Source organism: Fomitopsis serialis (assembly GCF_022376445.1).
Source record: "Fomitopsis serialis strain Sig1Antser10 chromosome Unknown B0H18scaffold_181, whole genome shotgun sequence".
Taxonomy (NCBI): Eukaryota; Fungi; Basidiomycota; class Agaricomycetes; order Polyporales; family Fomitopsidaceae; genus Fomitopsis; species Fomitopsis serialis.
The window spans coordinates 41,070-60,194 of record NW_025955141.1 but is presented as its reverse complement, the minus strand read 5'-3'; the positions used below and the strand labels follow the sequence as shown (position 1 = coordinate 60,194).

At 43.1% G+C, this 19,125-nt stretch overlaps 3 protein-coding genes across 3 annotated transcripts; 1 reads left to right on the top strand and 2 right to left on the bottom strand.

The window, feature by feature from the left end:
* Positions 1–4,073: 4,073 nt before the first annotated feature.
* Positions 4,074–4,433, bottom strand: B0H18DRAFT_856268 (uncharacterized protein; the record flags this gene model as incomplete). Its single annotated transcript, XM_048039654.1, has 1 exon — positions 4,074–4,433. A coding segment is annotated over one exon (360 nt), but the record flags the coding sequence as incomplete, so codon positions are not given.
* A 10,228-nt stretch (positions 4,434–14,661) lies between these two features.
* On the bottom strand, positions 14,662–17,197 carry B0H18DRAFT_1126094 (uncharacterized protein; the record flags this gene model as incomplete). The annotated part of the gene is made up of 20 exons (XM_048035113.1): positions 14,662–14,804; positions 14,854–15,224; positions 15,284–15,370; positions 15,422–15,496; positions 15,557–15,601; positions 15,652–15,687; positions 15,738–15,806; positions 15,855–15,881; positions 15,940–16,029; positions 16,082–16,114; positions 16,172–16,210; positions 16,263–16,286; positions 16,346–16,393; positions 16,442–16,495; positions 16,549–16,566; positions 16,618–16,674; positions 16,727–16,894; positions 16,947–16,976; positions 17,030–17,113; positions 17,163–17,197. 20 exons carry the CDS (start codon positions 17,195–17,197, stop codon positions 14,662–14,664), a joined length of 1,533 nt encoding a protein of 510 aa, XP_047886128.1.
* Positions 17,198–18,162: 965 nt separating this feature from the next.
* On the top strand, positions 18,163–19,061 carry B0H18DRAFT_887918 (uncharacterized protein; the record flags this gene model as incomplete). Its single annotated transcript, XM_048041203.1, has 4 exons — positions 18,163–18,233; positions 18,288–18,644; positions 18,696–18,885; positions 18,906–19,061. Coding segments are annotated over 4 exons (774 nt in total), but the record flags the coding sequence as incomplete, so codon positions are not given.
* Between the last annotated feature and the right edge of the window lie 64 nt (positions 19,062–19,125).

Genomic DNA, 19,125 nt, shown 5'->3' with positions numbered 1-19,125 from the left:
ATGGCCTGGGAAAGTGGTGTACTGAGTCTTCTACTATTTGGATTCTATGAAGTATTTATGTAGCTAAGAGGGAGTGCACTTGGGAAATGCACAAAAGGAGCATCCCTAAGAGAAACATTTGACTCATCTAGCACTTGCTTCTGTGCTCTTATGTACCTTCAATTCATCAGTGATCAATCCTGCCCATGACTCTATCAGTCTTGATGGCACTCACCATGGTGGTACATTGATTCACATCATACATTAGCCCATTACTATTGGCTGAGCTCCAATCCAGTAACATACCTTAGTATGGCTTTGTACTACTGGTCAGTGCCTGGTAACTGTTCACTTCAGTGTACAAATGGTGAGAGCAAACTGGACAGTCTTTGGTTGTATTACTTGTATAACATGACAATTCTGGAAGGGCCTTTTTTCAGAATTTCTTACTGGTATACTTCTCTGTTGACTGTTGATTGGTTTGTACTTGGGGAAGTACTGTTGACAATCTATTGAAAGACATCCTTCTGTATCAAAAGTTCTCTCTGATCAAGGGCTAATACTTGTACAACAGCAAGTCCCAGCTGAGTAGTTGTTACTGTAGTCAACCTCCCAGATTCCCCTTCCTTGAGTTCTAGTTGATCTAGAGGCATACTTCTTTGCAACATTTCCAAGCTATTTTCTCTTTGTTGATATCAACACAAACCAGTAACACTGTTCCTTAGTATTTTGGTAATATTGGTAATTAACTTGGCAATTCATCAAGTAAGAAATAGATCCATAATGTCTGTGTTCTCAATGGAGAGTCTCATATCAATATGTAAATACTTACTCAACTGGGATGTTGCTCATAATTGCAAACTATGCTCCTCAAATTAGAACAACATAATAAATTAGCAGGCTACTCTGAATGTTTATGCCATGAGATGGCAGCTAGGTGGTGCAAAATGTGGAAGATATGTCAGTACTCTATGCAGGCAATATATTAGCAGTCTTTCTGAGCTTAACTTCTGATGTAGTCAAAATGTTTTACTCACAAACTGACATGTATCCAACAAAAGGGATCGTACTGCCAGCTATGGCCCTCTCCCCAGCAAGTTCATGAGTTGACATCTGCTTGTGCTTCCGCTTGGTTCTAGAGCCAGTGTCAGTACTTACAGTGTTGAGCTGTGTGGTACCTTTGGCAGGTATATACTTTGCTGCTTGCAGTTCATGTATATTCAGACTTTTTGGATCTGAATTTGCTGTCAATTCCACTAGTTTGTCAGGATCAGTCTGTGATTGCTTGTGTTTGTCTTTCTTTGACCGTTTAACTAATTCCCACTCTGCTTCTTGATATGGCTTTTCTATCTCAAAAGGCTCACTGTCAGACCATTTCAATGCACTGTGCATTGTTCGAGGCATGTACTTCTTACCTTTTGTTGATCGGTAGGAATGAATGAGTGCAACCCGTGTAACACCCTCTACCTTTGGATTCAATGTTCCTTCATATTTCAATTTTGTGATTTCATCCAGTAGTTCTAGTTCCCTAAACTCCTGTCTAAGCCAGCCAGTTACACCACCCATGAATCTGGAGTTGTCAAATCCTTGAACAATGATGGTGCCTTGATAGCTAGATCCACGAGATAAACATGTGTATACTGATTGGTGGTTCTTGCAATTCTGAAGATCAACTACATTGTATGGCCTTGTGCGACTCTGAGAGCTGAAATCTGTCATTGCAAAGTTGGGTATCAATGCAACTTGAGTTCTATGTATGGTCAGGGTACGGTCATTGGGCATCAGACAAGGAATTTTCATTGTCTGTGCTACAATGGGGACTACATTCTCTGGTAATCCATCCAGTTTGACAGGAGTTGGGGAGGCTGTGAGCTTGACAAAAACTATGTCAAGCATCTTCTTGTCTCCAGCCATTGGTTTGGACTCCCAGCCCACAACAACAGCTTCTGCACCATTAGTCACATTGCACTCTGTGGCTTCATTTGCCTTGATCATGACTGGAAGACCAATGCACAATAAAAGTTTACCTGGATGATTGTTTGTGTTTTTGTGAGGAAGTGCCCACAGTTGTTCTTGCAAATGAGGATGAATTTTGTCAACTTTACGACGAACATTAGCATCTTTTTTAGATTTGTGCTGCTTAGTTGCTTCATCTGGGCTTCCATAGTGGTCCAAAGAATGGAAGGTCTCAACAGTTTGTCCATTGTCCTTTGCAAATCTGGCTACACCAAGCTCATTAATGCGGTCTCTGTGTGAGTTATAGGAAAGAATAATTGATACATTGCGGAAGCTTGGATCATTGAGTTTAGGCCTGCCCTTTGCCCACCCCGCTATGCGTGCTCTGAGAAACTTGACATCTGCCAGACTACATGCCTTGTAGCGCAGGTTTTCTAACAACTTTCTGAATTTTGAATCCTCAGTTGTCTGAGACTTTTGCCTCATATTTTGACGCAGTATGACCACTGTGGTGATTTGGTGCCATATGGCTTTGCCAAGAGATGCTTCTTGCTGTCTCCAACTGGATGTAGAGTGCCTGAGACTGCTAACTTTGGCTGAGAACAATGAATAGCCAGAGCCTGGTGGCTCAAGCTGAGCAAGATCTCCCGCGAAAATCATGTTTTTGCCCCCAAAAGGTTCACCATCATTGTCAAATATACGACAAAGACGAGCTGAAATATCATAGAAATGATTACAGTCTACCATGGAAATCTCATCTATGAACATATAATCAACATCTTTCAGACGATCACGCACGTTTCTCAGAGCCCCTGCATTAGCCTCCCCATACTTTGAGAAGCCTAGCACAGAGTGATATGTGGAGCCTGATATAAGTGATGCTGCAGACCCAGTTGGTGCCATGCAAATAAAACGATATCCCTCATTTCGCACATTGAAGAAGTTAATGAGTGCCTTGATGACCTGTGACTTACCAGTCCCAGCCATACCACCAAGGTACATCTTCAATTTCTCTGTGTGTGGTTGTGTTGCATGATTGGCAATGATGCGAAATGCTCGCTCTTGCTCTGTGTTCAACATGAAAGCCTCAACTGTGTCATCAATGATTTCCTGGTTCTTCTGTTCTGTTGCCCTGAACTTGGTGGACATGTAATCATAGTCAACTAGCTTCACATCATCAACATAACCTCCTGATTCTGTCTGTGAATTATTGCCAACAGATTTCAATGCAGGTTTTGCGGCTGCTTGCTCTTCACGTTTTCGGAGGATATCTTCCCTCTTATCTGTCAGCAAAGATTTCCATTCTGTCCCTGCCGTTGTGCTCAGAGGCTTGAAGCATTCTGCTACTACTGGATCCAATGATTTATTGTCATCTAGCCATCCACTGGTATGGGCAATGTGCTCAGCTTGTTGCATTTGTGCAATTCTTCCTAAAGCTCGCTTCCCAAGCACATCCCATTCAGAATCATAATCAATTGCACCATCATCACCTGTCAAACTGCTCTGGACAATGTCAGTATATTCATCAGGATCCATGTCATTTTCATCTGAATTCTCATCTTCAAATACAAATCCTCCTGATTCTGTTTCCCTCTGTTTCGAGAAGTCATCTCTGGAGTCATTGCACTCATATCTAATGTGAAAGAAGTTCATGATCTCCTTTTGTCGCACTTCAAATTCATATGTAGCAAACACATCATCCCAGGTTTGGCCTGTTTGTTTCAAGTCTGCTCCATTTCGCCATGGCTTGAACAGCATGAGCATGGCAAGACAATATTCTTCTCGGTTTCCTTTATCTCTCCTTGGCAAATTACCACCTACAAAGTTTGGTACCCGTGCACAATGCTCTGGCAACACAACAGCCATCATGGGTGTGTTTCATATTGAGGATGTGTGGGTAAAAATCCTCCTGGTTGATGAAACTGTTCAGTGATGTCCTTCCTTTTCTGTCTTTCTGCGTTTATGGCTGTCAACTTTGTGAACAGTGGCTCTTCTTCACTTTCAGACTCATGCTTAGTTGGCCGCCCTCCACCGACACATCTCGGCAATGACTTTATTTCTCTTAGCTTCTTCACATCTGCAGGAGATGTCAGCTCATGCTTTACAGGCTCCTGCTTCTCTGAAGCATTGACAGTTGTTGTATTCTGGGTAGCCCGCTTCATAGCACGACCCATGGTCTGCTTCTCGCCTAGTCGTACCCAGTCATATAGGCTCACATTCTCATACTTTGAAGGTCTGTGTACATAGTCCATTTGTTGAGAAATGCCTACAAAGTTCTGTTTACTCTTTCCAATAACTACCTTGACAGGTTTTTCATTTGGATTGTACACAGTTTCTTCTTCTGTCCATGCCTTCATAACCTCATACCTGTAGTTACGCCAATAGAAAGGCTTAAACACATGGCTTGTATAATGATCTGGTTGTTTCAGCAGATACATGCATGCCATTGGTGCACCTGTTTCAGCACTGGCAGAAAGAGCATTGACTACCTTGGTGATAAGTCTACGAGCACGCAATTTGCGGTCACTGCCATCCCCAGACTTGAGCTCAGTGTTACGTGTGAACACTGTCTTCACTGCAGAAAACATAGTGTGAGTCTTCAAAGGTGTCTTTGTGATGTAGTCTGTTACATATGCAGTGATCGCCTTGATCGCTGTACCTGAGAGAAGGCTGGTTACATCGCTGTTGCATCGCAATAGATATGTCAAAGCTGGTGTGAAACTATTCAGTCTGGCTTCACCTTGCTTCATGAGCAACGCACCACTGTTTGGATCCATGATGGTACATGGTCTCACTGATCTTGGAAAGCGTCTTTTACAGACCTTCAACAGTTTGCCTGACTTTTTGTCCAGCTTACAACCTCCCGGGGCAGTGGAGCACTGGTGGCGATTTGATTTGTACACAATGTCATTGACTGTATACTTGAATTTCTCCCACCATGTACCCATTGTTGTGTGTGAATCAGCTTGAGCATCTGTGACGGGAGCAATTGGCAAAGTCTGAGTGGGATCCTGATACTCAGTTGACTCCTGAGCCTGTGTTATATTGTCCTCAACTTCAGCCATGGTTGAGTCAATAAATTCTGCTTGGTGCACCCCTTCTAGATATTCAACCAATTTTGTTGGAAGTCAGAACTGGAATCCATTATGTGGTCCCTGATTTCCTGTGGTGTCAGTGAATTCAAGATCCATAGCATCATGTGGAGATGGAGTGTCATTCTACCTTGCTGCTCAACTGTGCCATAGTATCCAGAAGTCTCACCATACAATCCAGGATGGTTAGCACCTACTCCAAGTACATGTTGAATAAACAACTGTACAACAACATGAAAAAAGCGTGCACCTGCAACAGGATTAGCTGCAATCAATCTTGTACGTGTATTGCTGTCCAATATCTCAGGTTTGTATGTTTCATCAGCACCTGCAAAATACAAACACAAAGGATGCTTCACATCTGCAGGTGCAAATGTTATGAACCACAAAGGTGCACCAAGGTATGATATGAGAGCCCAGATTTCATTCCTCATGTATTTTCTGTTCGTTAGTGAGCCCTGGACTTTGTGAGCAACGTGGTCAACATCCTGGATCAATTGGTAGCAGTCCTTCTCAGCCTGTGTCTCTGGTTTGTAGTAGTGGCCATCTTTCAGCTTCTCCGCTAAACCAGCAAGCACATCTTCATTGATAGACAATAGGCGATTGGCTATGTCAGGAAATTTCTGTTGCTCAGCAAGTAGAAAGCCACCTGTAGTACTACTCCTAATTTGCTCATGATTGAATGCTACAAGTGGGAAATATTGCTCCATCTGAAATCGCTTGTCATGGTACATTAACAGTTGCTGTTTCCTCTCAATCTCTGAAACACATTTAGTGCCTCGAGTGTTCCCAGGGCCACCAAGTCCATATGGAAATAGCCAAGGAAACATCTGAGGATATAGCTGTGGATTGCCATATAGAGATTCTGGTTGTTCTGACTGTCCAATGCCCAGTGCCATGTTTTTCTTGTTCTTGAAGTATTGCAGTGCATATGCTCGCAGTGCATTTGTACTCATTTCATTTAATTGCTCTCCAACAAGACCATGAACAACAAAAGGACATGGTCCCTCTGTTGTGCCTTCATTGTCATCAGTATCATTAGCTGCTCTTGCTTCTTCGTCTTTTTGGCCATCACCAGGGTGATAGTCAACCACAACTGGCGGGCTGTTTTCAGAATACATGGCAAGATTTTTATAGGATATACTGAGGTCTGCATAGTCTATGTGATTTAATTTCAGCCATTCCAAGGCTGTTGCAACCTTGTTAAACCTCACCAAGAGTGGAGTTCGATGATGGTCCTTGATGACTGGTTTGGTTGGTCCTATGTAGATATATGCCAGAACCTCATCAAGCTCCTCCGGACTTGGGGGTAAGGCATTGTACACCTTTGGCATAGGAATGGTATGGCATACTGCATTTGCTATCATCTTGCTCTGCAGAGAGCCTTTGACACGTATAACACACCTATTGTGATTCACACGAGCAATGAGTGTGCGCTCAGCCCAGGTCAGGTTCTGAAGCTGTGATGGTACTTCACCAATCCACAGTCCATTTGCAAGTGCATTGTTTGGGATAGCACCCCCTTCAAGTGCAAGTTTGCATGTATGACACACATGAGAAGAGCCTGGCAGTAGCACTGGGCCCTTGAGATCAACTATGGGATCAGACTCTGACTGTCTCTCCTTCCTTGTAATGCCTAATCCATATGTATCAAGCACAGATAACATATCTTTCACCGGAGACAGGGGGTATGATCTTTTCATGGGTGTCAACATGCCACACACAGCACAACCTGTTTCAATGTGTTGTGAAGGGTGGATGGCATGACTGAAATTGGTTATAACTTGTTCTGTCAAAGCTTTGCTAGAAGGTGGAGGAGGGAATGGTGTTTTATTTTGACAAGTTGTATTATCTGCCCTGACAGTATCCCTAAATTTTTGCACATGATTATAACGTGGGACAGGACCTTTCCACTTCTGCAATAAGGAAGTGAAAGTGTTGCATGTTGCAGAACATTGATGTGATTTCATGGCAGTCCGGATGCCATCAACAGATGACTTTGATGTGCATTCAAGACCATGCATTTTTGAAATAATCTTCAAGTGTCTCAGTGGTAATGTTGTCAATTCAATCAATGGTATCTGAGCTGCAACAAGATTACTAGACTCTGCTGCAAATGCTTTTACATCCTCCTGTTTGCAATAATATGTGAACACAAATAATTCATTGGGCATGTAACTGTCATGTTGGAGCTGAGCTGCATCGCTACAGTATGACATGAGCTGTTTCCATGTCCATTGTTCACCTGCTACATGTCTCTTTGCACCTCCACCAAATTGCACAAAGTTGCTTTTGTTGTTGACAGATGGTTTACAGGCTGAAAGTCTTTGGTTGCGAGGATATACCACTGAGATGAAGCTGCCAAACTGAGCACTAGTTAGATTGGCCTGGTAGAGTCTCATACATCGGACAGCAAAATCATGTGATAACATCATGTTACGTTGTAAGTATAGGTTGATGAGTGATATCTCATTGTTCAGCAACATACATGAAAAGAGTAGGTGAGCCATTAACATATGATGGGTTGTGGTATGATGCTTCAGCAACAGAGGTGGGTGTATTGGTAGAGATGGATTTTTTGGAAGCATTTTTGTGATGGTGCTATCCTGAGCCATTACTATAGAGGGTGCAGATAATTTTTGTTGTGTGTCTGCTAGCACACTTCCAGACTTTTCCATATGTAAGCATTGAGAGGACAATGTGATTGCATGGTCTGTTATGTTGCTAAAGTGATGGATATGGATCCATATGCAAACAACAGACACAGCAAGGATGAATGTTATCAAACGTTGCAGCAGCATGATGATAGTTGCAGTCACAGAGACGTGTAGGCGCTTAGTACAGTTCAACTTGATCATGTGAAGCTCTTTGTAATTTCCCATCACGTGGCTGATCAAATAATTGCAGGGCCCACATAGCACTGTTGCGTATTTGAGGAGAGAATCATACAGAATGATTGTGGAAGCTCCCTATTGACTCCTGCCATTGCACACCAGATATGCATGGAACATAATCATCTTATAGTCATAGCATATATCATGGGCATACATCATACAATCATAACATCAGCAACAACATGCAATACCGTGCCATCCACCCAATATCCACCCCTCAGTCAAGATCATTGGCCACCAGAATGACAGCACCCACAACATTACGATCCCTGAGGTACGAAGGTATCGTTCTTATGATGGACCACCATGAAACGCCTTAGCGATTCCTCCGGAATGGCAGTTTGTTCCCACAGTGCACGTGACATGCAGCCACCCCGATAAGCAGAGATAAGTAACTGTTAGTATGGGTTGCTTATCTGAGTCTGAAATTTCAGACTCCCAGACGACGCGACTTGGACCAACAGATACAAACAAATGCAGTGGCTAAGCGCTCAGTTATGGATTTGAGGGCCATGAAACGCCTTAGCAGTTCCCCCAATAAGGAAACTGGTAAACATATCATGTGACTGGCAGCTTGGTGGGCCATTGCTCCAAGCGCTCACACACTATAGGGCCTATATAGCCTCAGCCAGTAACAAATCATAGTATACATAGTATGCTCATCTGATAGCCCTTCATTCAGAGAGTATACAGGAATTTTACTGAGTGCATACAGTGGCTGGCTAGGCCAGGAAATGCAAAGCAAAAAAAATGCACATGTGCCTCTGCAGATTCAATCTGCTTGTTTATGACTCCTATATGTACACTGCAATGTATATGTGTAGTTCAGACACTGTGGACTACTCAGTAGCTTCAATAATACAGGTAACAAGGACTATAATGGTTAATCTGAGCATCTTTTGCCATCTTATGGCCCTTGCATACAATGTAATGGTAACCATTGCAGCTCAAGGCAATCATACATTTGTCTTTGATGTGTCTGTATATTTCATAGATTTTCTGCATTTCTCTGAGCCCTACATGCCCCTGTTTGTGTATGATTCCTCTTTGGGAAGGTCACATACTCCATATGGTAATTATGCATCCACTGCTGGCTTTGTCTTGCTCACAGACACAATCTAGGGATACATACCTGAATGTGTACTTACACTATGATCTTATAGGGTTGTCCAGTACATGAGCAGTTCCAAGAGTGAAGTAGCAGGCTTATATAAGCTCACTGGGGCCACAGCAACCATCTTACCAGGTTATTGAGAATGCTATCTGATCTGATGTCAAACCCATGCAATATACAGCTTCATTCACATTGCCTGGATCATTTTGAATATTGTCTCAATTTTCCGCTTTTTTCTGAGTCTAAACAAGCTCTCAAAAGCACAGTAACAGTCCGCACTTACATCGCTTACTAAGCGCCCATCAAGCGCCCAGATGCCGTTCGGAGGTGCAACCGTGCGGAAATTTGGCACGGTTGCACCTCCGAACGGCACGAGAGGGATGCCGAGCTGCTCTGATTGGTGCAACAAGCCCCTTTTCTGCCCTAATCAGGCAGGCTGCCGAGGTTTTGAGCTGAGTTTGGATCTCAGCCACAGGCTCCTTAGTGGCACTGTACCTGCTGTACTGTGGCCTCACTAAAATGCGGAAAATTCCCAAAATAATCTCTGTGATGGGTATGATGTCATAGAGTCTATAGCTGCTGTGACTTGCCCATTACCTTCAGTGTTTATGGCACAATTCACAAAACAAAAAACATGCAAATGCCTCTGTGCACATGAGTGCATCCCTTTTCACCTCAAAAGTCTCTCTTTTGAAGCCTATATGCTGCCCACAGATTCTCTGACATCTCAAACTTGCTAAATAGGGTAGCTGACCTTCCTAAAATGGTAATTTTGCTTAACCTGCTCAGTCTGGGCTCACGAAATGCAGATAAAATCAGGGAATATTATGTGTAATCAGACTCATCTGTATTGCCTTGTATATGAAGGCAATTCATCTTGTATGGAGGCCCCGACAATATATCACTAGTATGACTTGCCCAGTTGTTTGAAATTCAGGAAACAGAGAAACACATGCATGAATGTGTGGCATTCGACTGGGATACACTGACTGAAATCTAATTAACTCTTATAGAGGTTATAGAGATGATAAACTCATTTGATAGCCCATCATTTCAAGGGTTAATCATACATTAGAGGAATGAAGAACAAAGGACAACATGTAGAGAATCACAAGTGACTGTGCAGATATGAATGGCTTGTTGTCTCTGAAACACACTGCCTATGACCTGTATAGATATGTGCATAGTTTACAATGCATGGATGTGTCTGGAAGTTGCACAGCACAGCTATTGGTGGGGAAAAATGGTAATAACATGCGTGTTTTGATGTCTCAGCACTGAATAACCATATATGGCAATATTCTCTACTTGTGCATATGCTCAGGGATGCTCCACATATATCCTGGAATATTGTCTGATTAATCCGCATTTTCTTGACCCCAGACCAAGTGAATTGTGCTGCAGTAACAGTGTGCACTTACATCGCTTACTAAGCGCTCGACTAAGCGCCCGTTGCCGAAGCGGAGTCGTCGACAGGCCGGAATTCCGGCCTGTCGACGACTCCGGTCACTCAAAGGGGATTTTGGAGCACTCCCATTGGCTAAAATGCTGACAAATGTTCCCTTTTAAAGTAATCTTTCAATCTCAGCTCTTCATGCCGAGTTTTTTGATGGCTTCAAGCCACACTAACTGAGCTCTTACCCATTAAATGCGGAAAAATCCCAAAATATTGCTTCTCCATGGAATGCCCCTTGAGTACTGACAGGGGTGCCCAGATTAGGTGTTCTTGTTGTTTTTCACAGAGTACTGACCTTGGCAAGTGATACTGGGGATATAAGCAAATGTTGGTGTGTGTATGATGCTTGTACAAGACAGTTCCACATGTATGGGCTCTGTGAGGTGGAGGATATCAAACATACAAAACTGCCATATATGGTTAGTCCCCTGCCCATTTGGGAAGTTGGCCGTGCATGGCCTCTGCAGGACTGGATAAATAGCAGGAAAATAGAGAAAAATTAGATAGTACTATGGATTTGTATTGGGTTGACTGTTGAGGCCATATGGCAGAAAACATATAATAATGCAGAGTTTCCCATGCATAGCCTGATACAAGCCACTCTTTCAATGAGTCTTGGTCCATCTTGTAAGCACCATTATCACCTGGAATTCTCAGGGACTGGCAGCTCCAGACAGGATCCCAGGCTATTCTGTTCAGTTCAACTCTTCAATAGGCCCTGCAAAGGCAGACTATTGGGCTGAGTTTGAAGCAAGCCACAAGCTCATTAGTGACACTGTATTTGCTGTGCTATGGTCTCCCAAAAAACAGTTGGGAATATTCCCAGTCATGTATATATGTCAGAGAGGATGTACATAGTATGCCTTCCCATGGATTCATATAAACATGGCACCCACCATTCACAAAGCAAAATAAAATACATGTCCTCTGTACACACTGGTTCTTTCACTTTGTTTGTGTTTCCTGTGATGCTTGCCAACTGCCTATGGATTGTGTGGCTATATGAGACTGAATGAAACCTGCCATATGTGGTACCTGACCTTCTCAAAATGGAAAGTCCGAGTTATCTGCTGTGTCTGGGCTCAGAAAATGTGGATAAAACAAGGGAATATTCTGTATGATTCCACTCACCTTGTACTGCTTGCTAGCTATAAGTAGTGATTGGCTCATGTCTAAACCCTTGGCAGGCAATGGCATATGCAGAAAATGGTGAACACCTGTGGCACAAAGGCCATAGTTAATGCTGAGTATGTTCATAATATTGGCTCTGTCTCACATGTGAATGGCATAGCTATCAATATTATGGGTTCACAGAGCTTTATGACACTGTACTGATCCTAGAAAGTGATAGAAGACATTGTACAAGTTGTGTTGTGCATCTACTACTGTTGCTAGAAAGTCTATAGGCTAGCAATGTCATAAAGTAGGGACACCACACATAGGTGATCAAATGCTTTGATGGTCTCTGCAATGCTAGATAAATGGTAGGAAATGAGATAAAATCAGCTGACTGTTGTAGGCCAATGCATGACAGTACATCTCAGATGTGCTAATGCAGAGTTCACAGCCTGATGTCTGCAGCTCTATTGTCACAGTCCAGTATAAGCATGTCTTTGACTGATTGTATCAATATGAAGCAGTGCCAATTATACAGTATGATGGTGCTATGCTTGGTTGTTAATTGCTCATATAATTTTTGCCTGGAGCATATCTAATGTCTGTATGCACTACCATCATCCTATTCTCATGCAATGGCCCTTGGTATGTGAAGATAGAATAGGCAGCTCTTGGTTTGTTCATATGGGAAAAATGTATTGACAGTGGTGTCTGTTAGTGCAATGTCTACTATCACTCATATTGCAGTGTATGCTGTGATTTCTTCCTGATTGGGCTCAGAAGAAGTCATGGTTGCCATGGAAATAATGCAGACTTGCATTGCTTACTAAGCAACAGTGAAGAGGCCATATTACAATGGACTTCTGAGCCAATATATGGCTGTCCTTTTATGGATCTCTAGTCAACAATATGACTTTGGGAGTACTCTGATTTCTGCAGCTGTTTCCTTTTACATGTGATGATGAAATATCAGCTACTCATGTTGGGTCCTTTCATGTTATATGGAAAGTGGAAATATAACACTTTAGACCCAGGTGTGAACATGCGTGATATTTGAACAGCATTGGAAATTGTGGCAGTGTGCCTACCAGTACACCATTTGGCAGTTGATCCTGGGTGGTATCTGCCATGCCAAGGAATGTCAACATGAAAAATATAGTGTCTAATCCAAATATAGTACCATACATTGTATGTGCACACAAATAATGAACAGTCAGCCAGAAAATGACACTGGTGATTATCAGTATGTCTGAAGACATAGAAATCCTTGGACTTATGATCAGAGAGCATGACCATTGATAGTAGGCATTACTAGAATACCCAGGAAAGGCCCATGTGCAAGTCTTAGTATGCAGTCTGTTGTTAGGGACAAGGCATTGAAACCCCTTTTTCTACAAGAAATTCCATAGATATGGTCTTTGAATAGGGTAGGCAGCAGGAATTGTTATCACTCCTGGGCTTTGTTATCTTTATTCTAGATCCTTTGAATGGACTTCATTTGGGGTTCACAATGCTTTCTGACCAGATTTCAGTGATCTTTTTTCCCACATTGTTATTCTTTGTGGCACCTATTGGTGTATGTTCTGACTGGACTATTACCAAGTTTCTAGTGCTCTCCTTAGACCCCTTGTGACCAGATGCTTTGAAAGATATTACTGGGGTTCTATTAGCTCAGACTATGTTATCTATTGATATATTATCCCAGCTGGCAGGCAATCTATGAGTGACTAGTGTTCATAAGGCTGTGCTAGTCTTCTACTATTTTGTAGGATTCTATGAAGTATTTTATGTAGCTAACAGGCTGTGCATAAATGCACAAAAGGAGCATCCCTATGAGCAAGTCCAAACATTTATCTCATCTACCACTTGCTTCTGTACTCTTATGCCAGTGTACCTTCAATTCATCAGTGATCAATCCTGCCCATGACTCTATCAGTCTTGATGGCACTTACTATGGTGATACATTGCTTCACAATGTACTACATGAGCCCATTACTATTGACTCAGGAGCTGAGCTCCAATCCAGTAACATACCTTAGTATGGCTTTGTACTACTGGTCAGTGTCTGGTAACTGTTCACTTATGGTGAGAGCAAACTGCACAGTCTTTGGTTGTATTCCTTGTATAACACATCAATTCTTGACAGGCCTTTTTCAGAATTCCTTACTGGTATACTTCTCCTCTGTATATTGGTTCCATCCTCCACTGTTGATTGGTTTGGACTTGGGGAAGTACTGTTAACAATCTACTGAAAGACATCCTTTGGTATCAGAATTTCTCTGATCAAGGGCTAATACTTGTACAACAGCACTGACAGCAAGTCCCAACTGAGTAGTGGTTACTGTAGTCAACCCCCCAGATTCCCCTTCCTTGAGTTCTAGTTGATCTAGAGGCTCTCCTTACTTCTTTGCAACATTCCCAAGCTATTTGCTCTATGTTACTATCAATACAAACCAGTAACACTGCTCATTAGTATTCAGATCATATTGATAAGCAACTTGGCAATTTACCAAGTAAGAAACAGATCCATAATGTCTGTTGCTCATGATTGCAAGCTATGATCCTCATATGACAACAACCTAATAAATTAGCAGGCTACTCTGAAGTGCAAAATGTGGAAGATATGTCAGTACTCTATGCATAGACAATATACTAGCAGTCTTGCCAAGCATGACTTCTGACGCGGGCAGCATGAAGTTGTTCATAAATTGACATATCTCCTACCAAAGGGATCGTACTGCCAGCTATGGCCCTCTCCCCAGCAAGTTCAAGGAGAGATTTGGATGGGGTGTTCCACTAGTGGTATACGTAGACACAGTATGGAATACCCCCACAATGGAGTGCTTGCTAGGCTCATTGAATGTGCGGGGGCACAACTGGTCAACAGTGTGGAGGTCAAATGCTTCTGTAGCATTTGAGTCAAAGTACTGCGTGGCATCCCACACGGGTACTACAGAAATAAAGGTGGTCAACCATCATTAACATGGAAAGAAATATCATACTTACTCTCTTGACGTGGATTAAGGGCTACACGCTCACCCAGGTTATCATTGATTATTTGTGGACGGTTATGGGTGACTGCAGACTGGGCTTTACGAGGTGTGCGCAAGGGGTTGTAGACGTGGAGGCTGCATGCTTGGCAGGACTGTTGATGTACTTGTCCAGGTTGACCTTGCCACGACCAGCAGTAAATGCATCTATGCATCATATGAGCAGCAATCATATTTTGACTTATCAAATACATACCACGTTTGTCCACCTGCTCCATAGTGGTGCCAAAGTTGACGTAGTTACTGCCAACAGCCGGTGAGGACAGTTCAGGCTGCCCCAGTGCCTCGCACCAGAATGCCCAAGCCAGGTCAAACTCCACATCAAGGGGTATGATAGCAATGGACTTGCTCGTCCGCATGCCAGCACCCGTCTTGAATTCACCTGCAGTGATCAAATGACTGTGCTCAACCACTCCAAACGTGACATTGATGACAGCCTGATCTCCAAAGGTGATCACTGGCCGGTAGTACCCTGTCCCCGTGGCTCCAAAGTTGTCTGGACATGCACGGGCAGGGTTCACCAGCCACATCATCCTGAATGGGAAGGTGAGGGTCTTTTTGAGGGCACTGTGACTCATCAGTAAGTATGCTCAGTTCAAGTATAAGAACATCCACTAGTTACTCACGCAGTCTGGAACTGAATGCCCTGCTCCGTAAATGATGCCACAAGATCATCCGCACTGATGCTTGGATGGTTGGGGACATCATATTTCCTGGTCATTTTGGATCAGTTCAACATATGACTAGATCAGCAATATACTCACTTCAGGGGCCACATGTTCTTGTATGTGTCCTTGAGCCAGGCACCAATCTTACTCCTGTCCAGTTGCAGACAGTGCCTACATCATCAGGAAATTCACATTAGCACAAGTCTATGTAGTGTAGAAATAGATACAAACTTGTTGCCCTGCGGTGGGTGACGCTTGTACTCAGGACTGGCATAGCTTGAAGTGGACCATCAGTTTAGCCATCAGAGATATAAAAATATACTTACACAGCACCTGCAATGGGTGAAACATCATCTTTGTTACTGTGTACTTATTAGCAAGTATCTTGAAGTAATATAGGAATGGAACCTACCCAACATCCTTGCCCTTCTTCTTCTTCAATGAGCTCTTCACCTCAGATACTTCCACAACTGGTTCCAATCTATAGAAAGCTTATCAATGAACATCTTGAAAAGAATGTATATTTTACCTTTGCTTTCCGATGTACACCTCACTGCTATGGTTCAAAGTGTCTCAGTACTATGGTACAGATTCATAAGAACTACAGAACATACCTGCTTGAATTCCTCTCCAGGAACACATTTTCCTCAGCATCAGAGATAATGGCATCTTGCTTTGCCTTGGCCTTGGCCTTGGCCTTGGCACTAAGTACAGAGTCAGTAATATGCATGAGTAGCAATATATATGTATGCAGACATTGTTCCCCGTGACTTCTTTGTTGGGGAGGCACTAATTATGGGATGATCTAATCAGCACATCCTATGACCAGACAAATAATTCACATACGTCAGACTGTCATCATCGCCTGGGCTTGGATGCTCATCACTGAATCCACAGTTAGTAAATATGACACTGCACAACATTCCTAGTTCTTTACCGCTTCTTGCGTGACCCACCCTTGCTGCATATTCCTTTGTCAGTACAACATATCCACTACAGTACTTGAAAGAGTCAACAAACTTAGGTGATGGAGTGGCTGGGGTCTCAGGTGGCCCAGAGGGGTTGCGTCTGTAGTATAATCAATTGATGAAATGTAGATTGTGTGACATTACAGACCGCTTGACAGGGCTCTCTGGAGTTAAGCCAATCAAGTCATTGTCCCAGTCAGGGCTTGACAACAATGTCAGTCACCACAATCAATATTCTTTAACAACACAAGGTACCTGGACTGAGACAATTCCCTGTTTCATGGTAAGCACTGTTATATCAAGGTATTGATATCAATTACTTACAACACAGATGGCTTCCTCGTGAGCTTTCCACGGGGCTTCTTGGCAGACTTGGGGACTCTGGTGATGAATTAGTACCTTGAATAATTGATGAAGCATGCATGAAACTCACTCAACAACCACTACCTCATCCTCCGTCTCATCATCTATGTCCTCAACAGCCTGGACACTCTCCTCCTCACTGTAATTGGTGACATCACCCTCCTCAGCACTCTCCTGATCATCACTACCAGCAGCCTCATCATCAACCAGAGACACAGCCTTCTTTGCAGCCTGAGCTCTATAACATATAATGAATTTTCTTATCTTCAAAGTATCCACATAATACATACTTCTTGTGAGAGCCCACAAGCTTGGATTGTCTAGTGGTATCCAATATTAGATCAACATCATACTGCATGCAGCATTGGCATACATGGGCTCATCAGACTCTGTACCACTTGTCTGCTCATCATCAGATGTAGCAGCCCCAGGGGGCAGAGAACACTTAGCAGTAGTACTAGAAGTATATTAGATTAAACAAGTAACAGTATATAAACTTGACTCACTGCTCGGCAGCCACAGGCTGCTTCTTAGTCGCCATAGTAGAAGACTTAGTCTTCACTGTAGGCCCAGAAGCCTTGGTGGCTTTTGTAGCCTTGGACCTTGGACCGCTGGAACCAAAACTAATCAAACAACACTAACACACCTGACAGTACAGGTACTTACTATGTAGACATTGTAATGCAAGTGTGTGAGGTGTTTCAGAGAGTAAATGGGATGCACGGGGGATCAGGGCATGAATTGGCCTGCCTATATATGCAGCTGCATCCACCTTATCATATAATCAATCCAACTTTGATCTATCAATCAGATGCTTGGCATCACCACATTGTGTGAAAATCAGATATATTCTCCAGCAGCTTCTCTTTGCCAATGTTCTCATCATGATGATTGTGTTATGTATCCATATTTGCATCATATGTATCCATCCTTTAGCACAAGCACCCCCAATGGGCACATAAACAGAGCAAGTGATGCTGGAAATGTGCGAGGACTGAATGTCCAGTTTATCACGGGCTTTTCCAATCAAAGAAGCATGATATGTTTCAGTACCTCGTGTTGATATGGAAGCATTCCCCTGGAACAGTGCAATCATGACCAAACTATGGCGTGATTTAAAGCACATGATGTTAGCTTACAAACTCTGTTCCCAGAATCTCATCCGACTGTTGCTGTGGACATCGACAATGGCTCTCGTCAAGCTCTACGGTGCAAGTGATAAGTACAGTGAGTACATACCATCAAGCACAAGTGACTCATCAATATGGACATTTGTGTCATCAGGACAAAGCCTCCATGATGAACTGATGCGGGCAATGAATGGAAAGAAATCATCCCTACAGATGGCCTCAATGGTGAAGGTAGGACAATAGACAGACGATTGCACAGCTGTAACTTATGTACAGTACAGGCAGATCATGTCCATGCATCAACTACACTGCTTGACAACAGTGTTGCTCTAAGGAGAAGCTGCTGATTTACTCAGAGAAAGAAGACAGCACACATGAAGAGGTTGTTCTCAACATACAGGGGTATATGTTGAAGGCAAAACTTCCACCTATAATGCGTGACAATGAGTGTGTATCATAAAACATGTTGTTATAACAATCTACCTCACAATCAATCTCTAGGGTTGCTCAAACCAAGCTCATTCACACTGAGCAGTATGTCCGCATAGGAGGGCTTGGCAGTGGACCATTTGATCAGTCTGCAGTTGCCATGATGAACATACATCAACTCTTTGAAAGCAGACTGGGCAAGGGATATCTGCAAGGCTGGGATGTCAAACGTGAACAAGGCCACATTGTTCTGGACTTCCACAACAGATACCTCACTCCACGCAGCAGTGCCTCCTCTGCCAGCATCATGGATCTTCCTCATGACTATGACCCTCGCAATATATTGCGTTCCCGCATGACGGATGAGGTCTTCACCTCTGACAATGTTGTCCAATACTATGAACGTGTACAAGATGTCGACCATCAGGCGTGAGTGTAGTAATATATACATCTGTGCAACAAACTCACATATACCCATAGCAAATACCACTTCAAGAAGTTGCATCCTACGTCTGTCAGTGTTGGGCAGATGGTTGAAGTGCAATCATCCTTTGTGGCTGTACCCCGGGGCAAGGACAAGTACAAACTGATATGCAAGCTTCGTTCAATCTGTGTACTTGACCGCAGCATTGAGAACGTGAGTCATGCACATTGCTGTATTGAAGGGCACGTACCAACAATGACGGACAGGAACTGAATCAAGAACGTATTCAACTGGCATTGCAGAAAACTTCTCCAACCCGGAAGGTCAAGCGAGTTGTTGGGTATGAAGATGATGACAGCGATGTTGAGGAGACCTGGGATGAAGTGAAGCGCATGCGGATTGATGAGGAAAATGGTCCTTAAGGCACACCATAGTTGTCAATCCATCATCACAGGTTGTTACATATAGTTGGCGAGATCACATTAC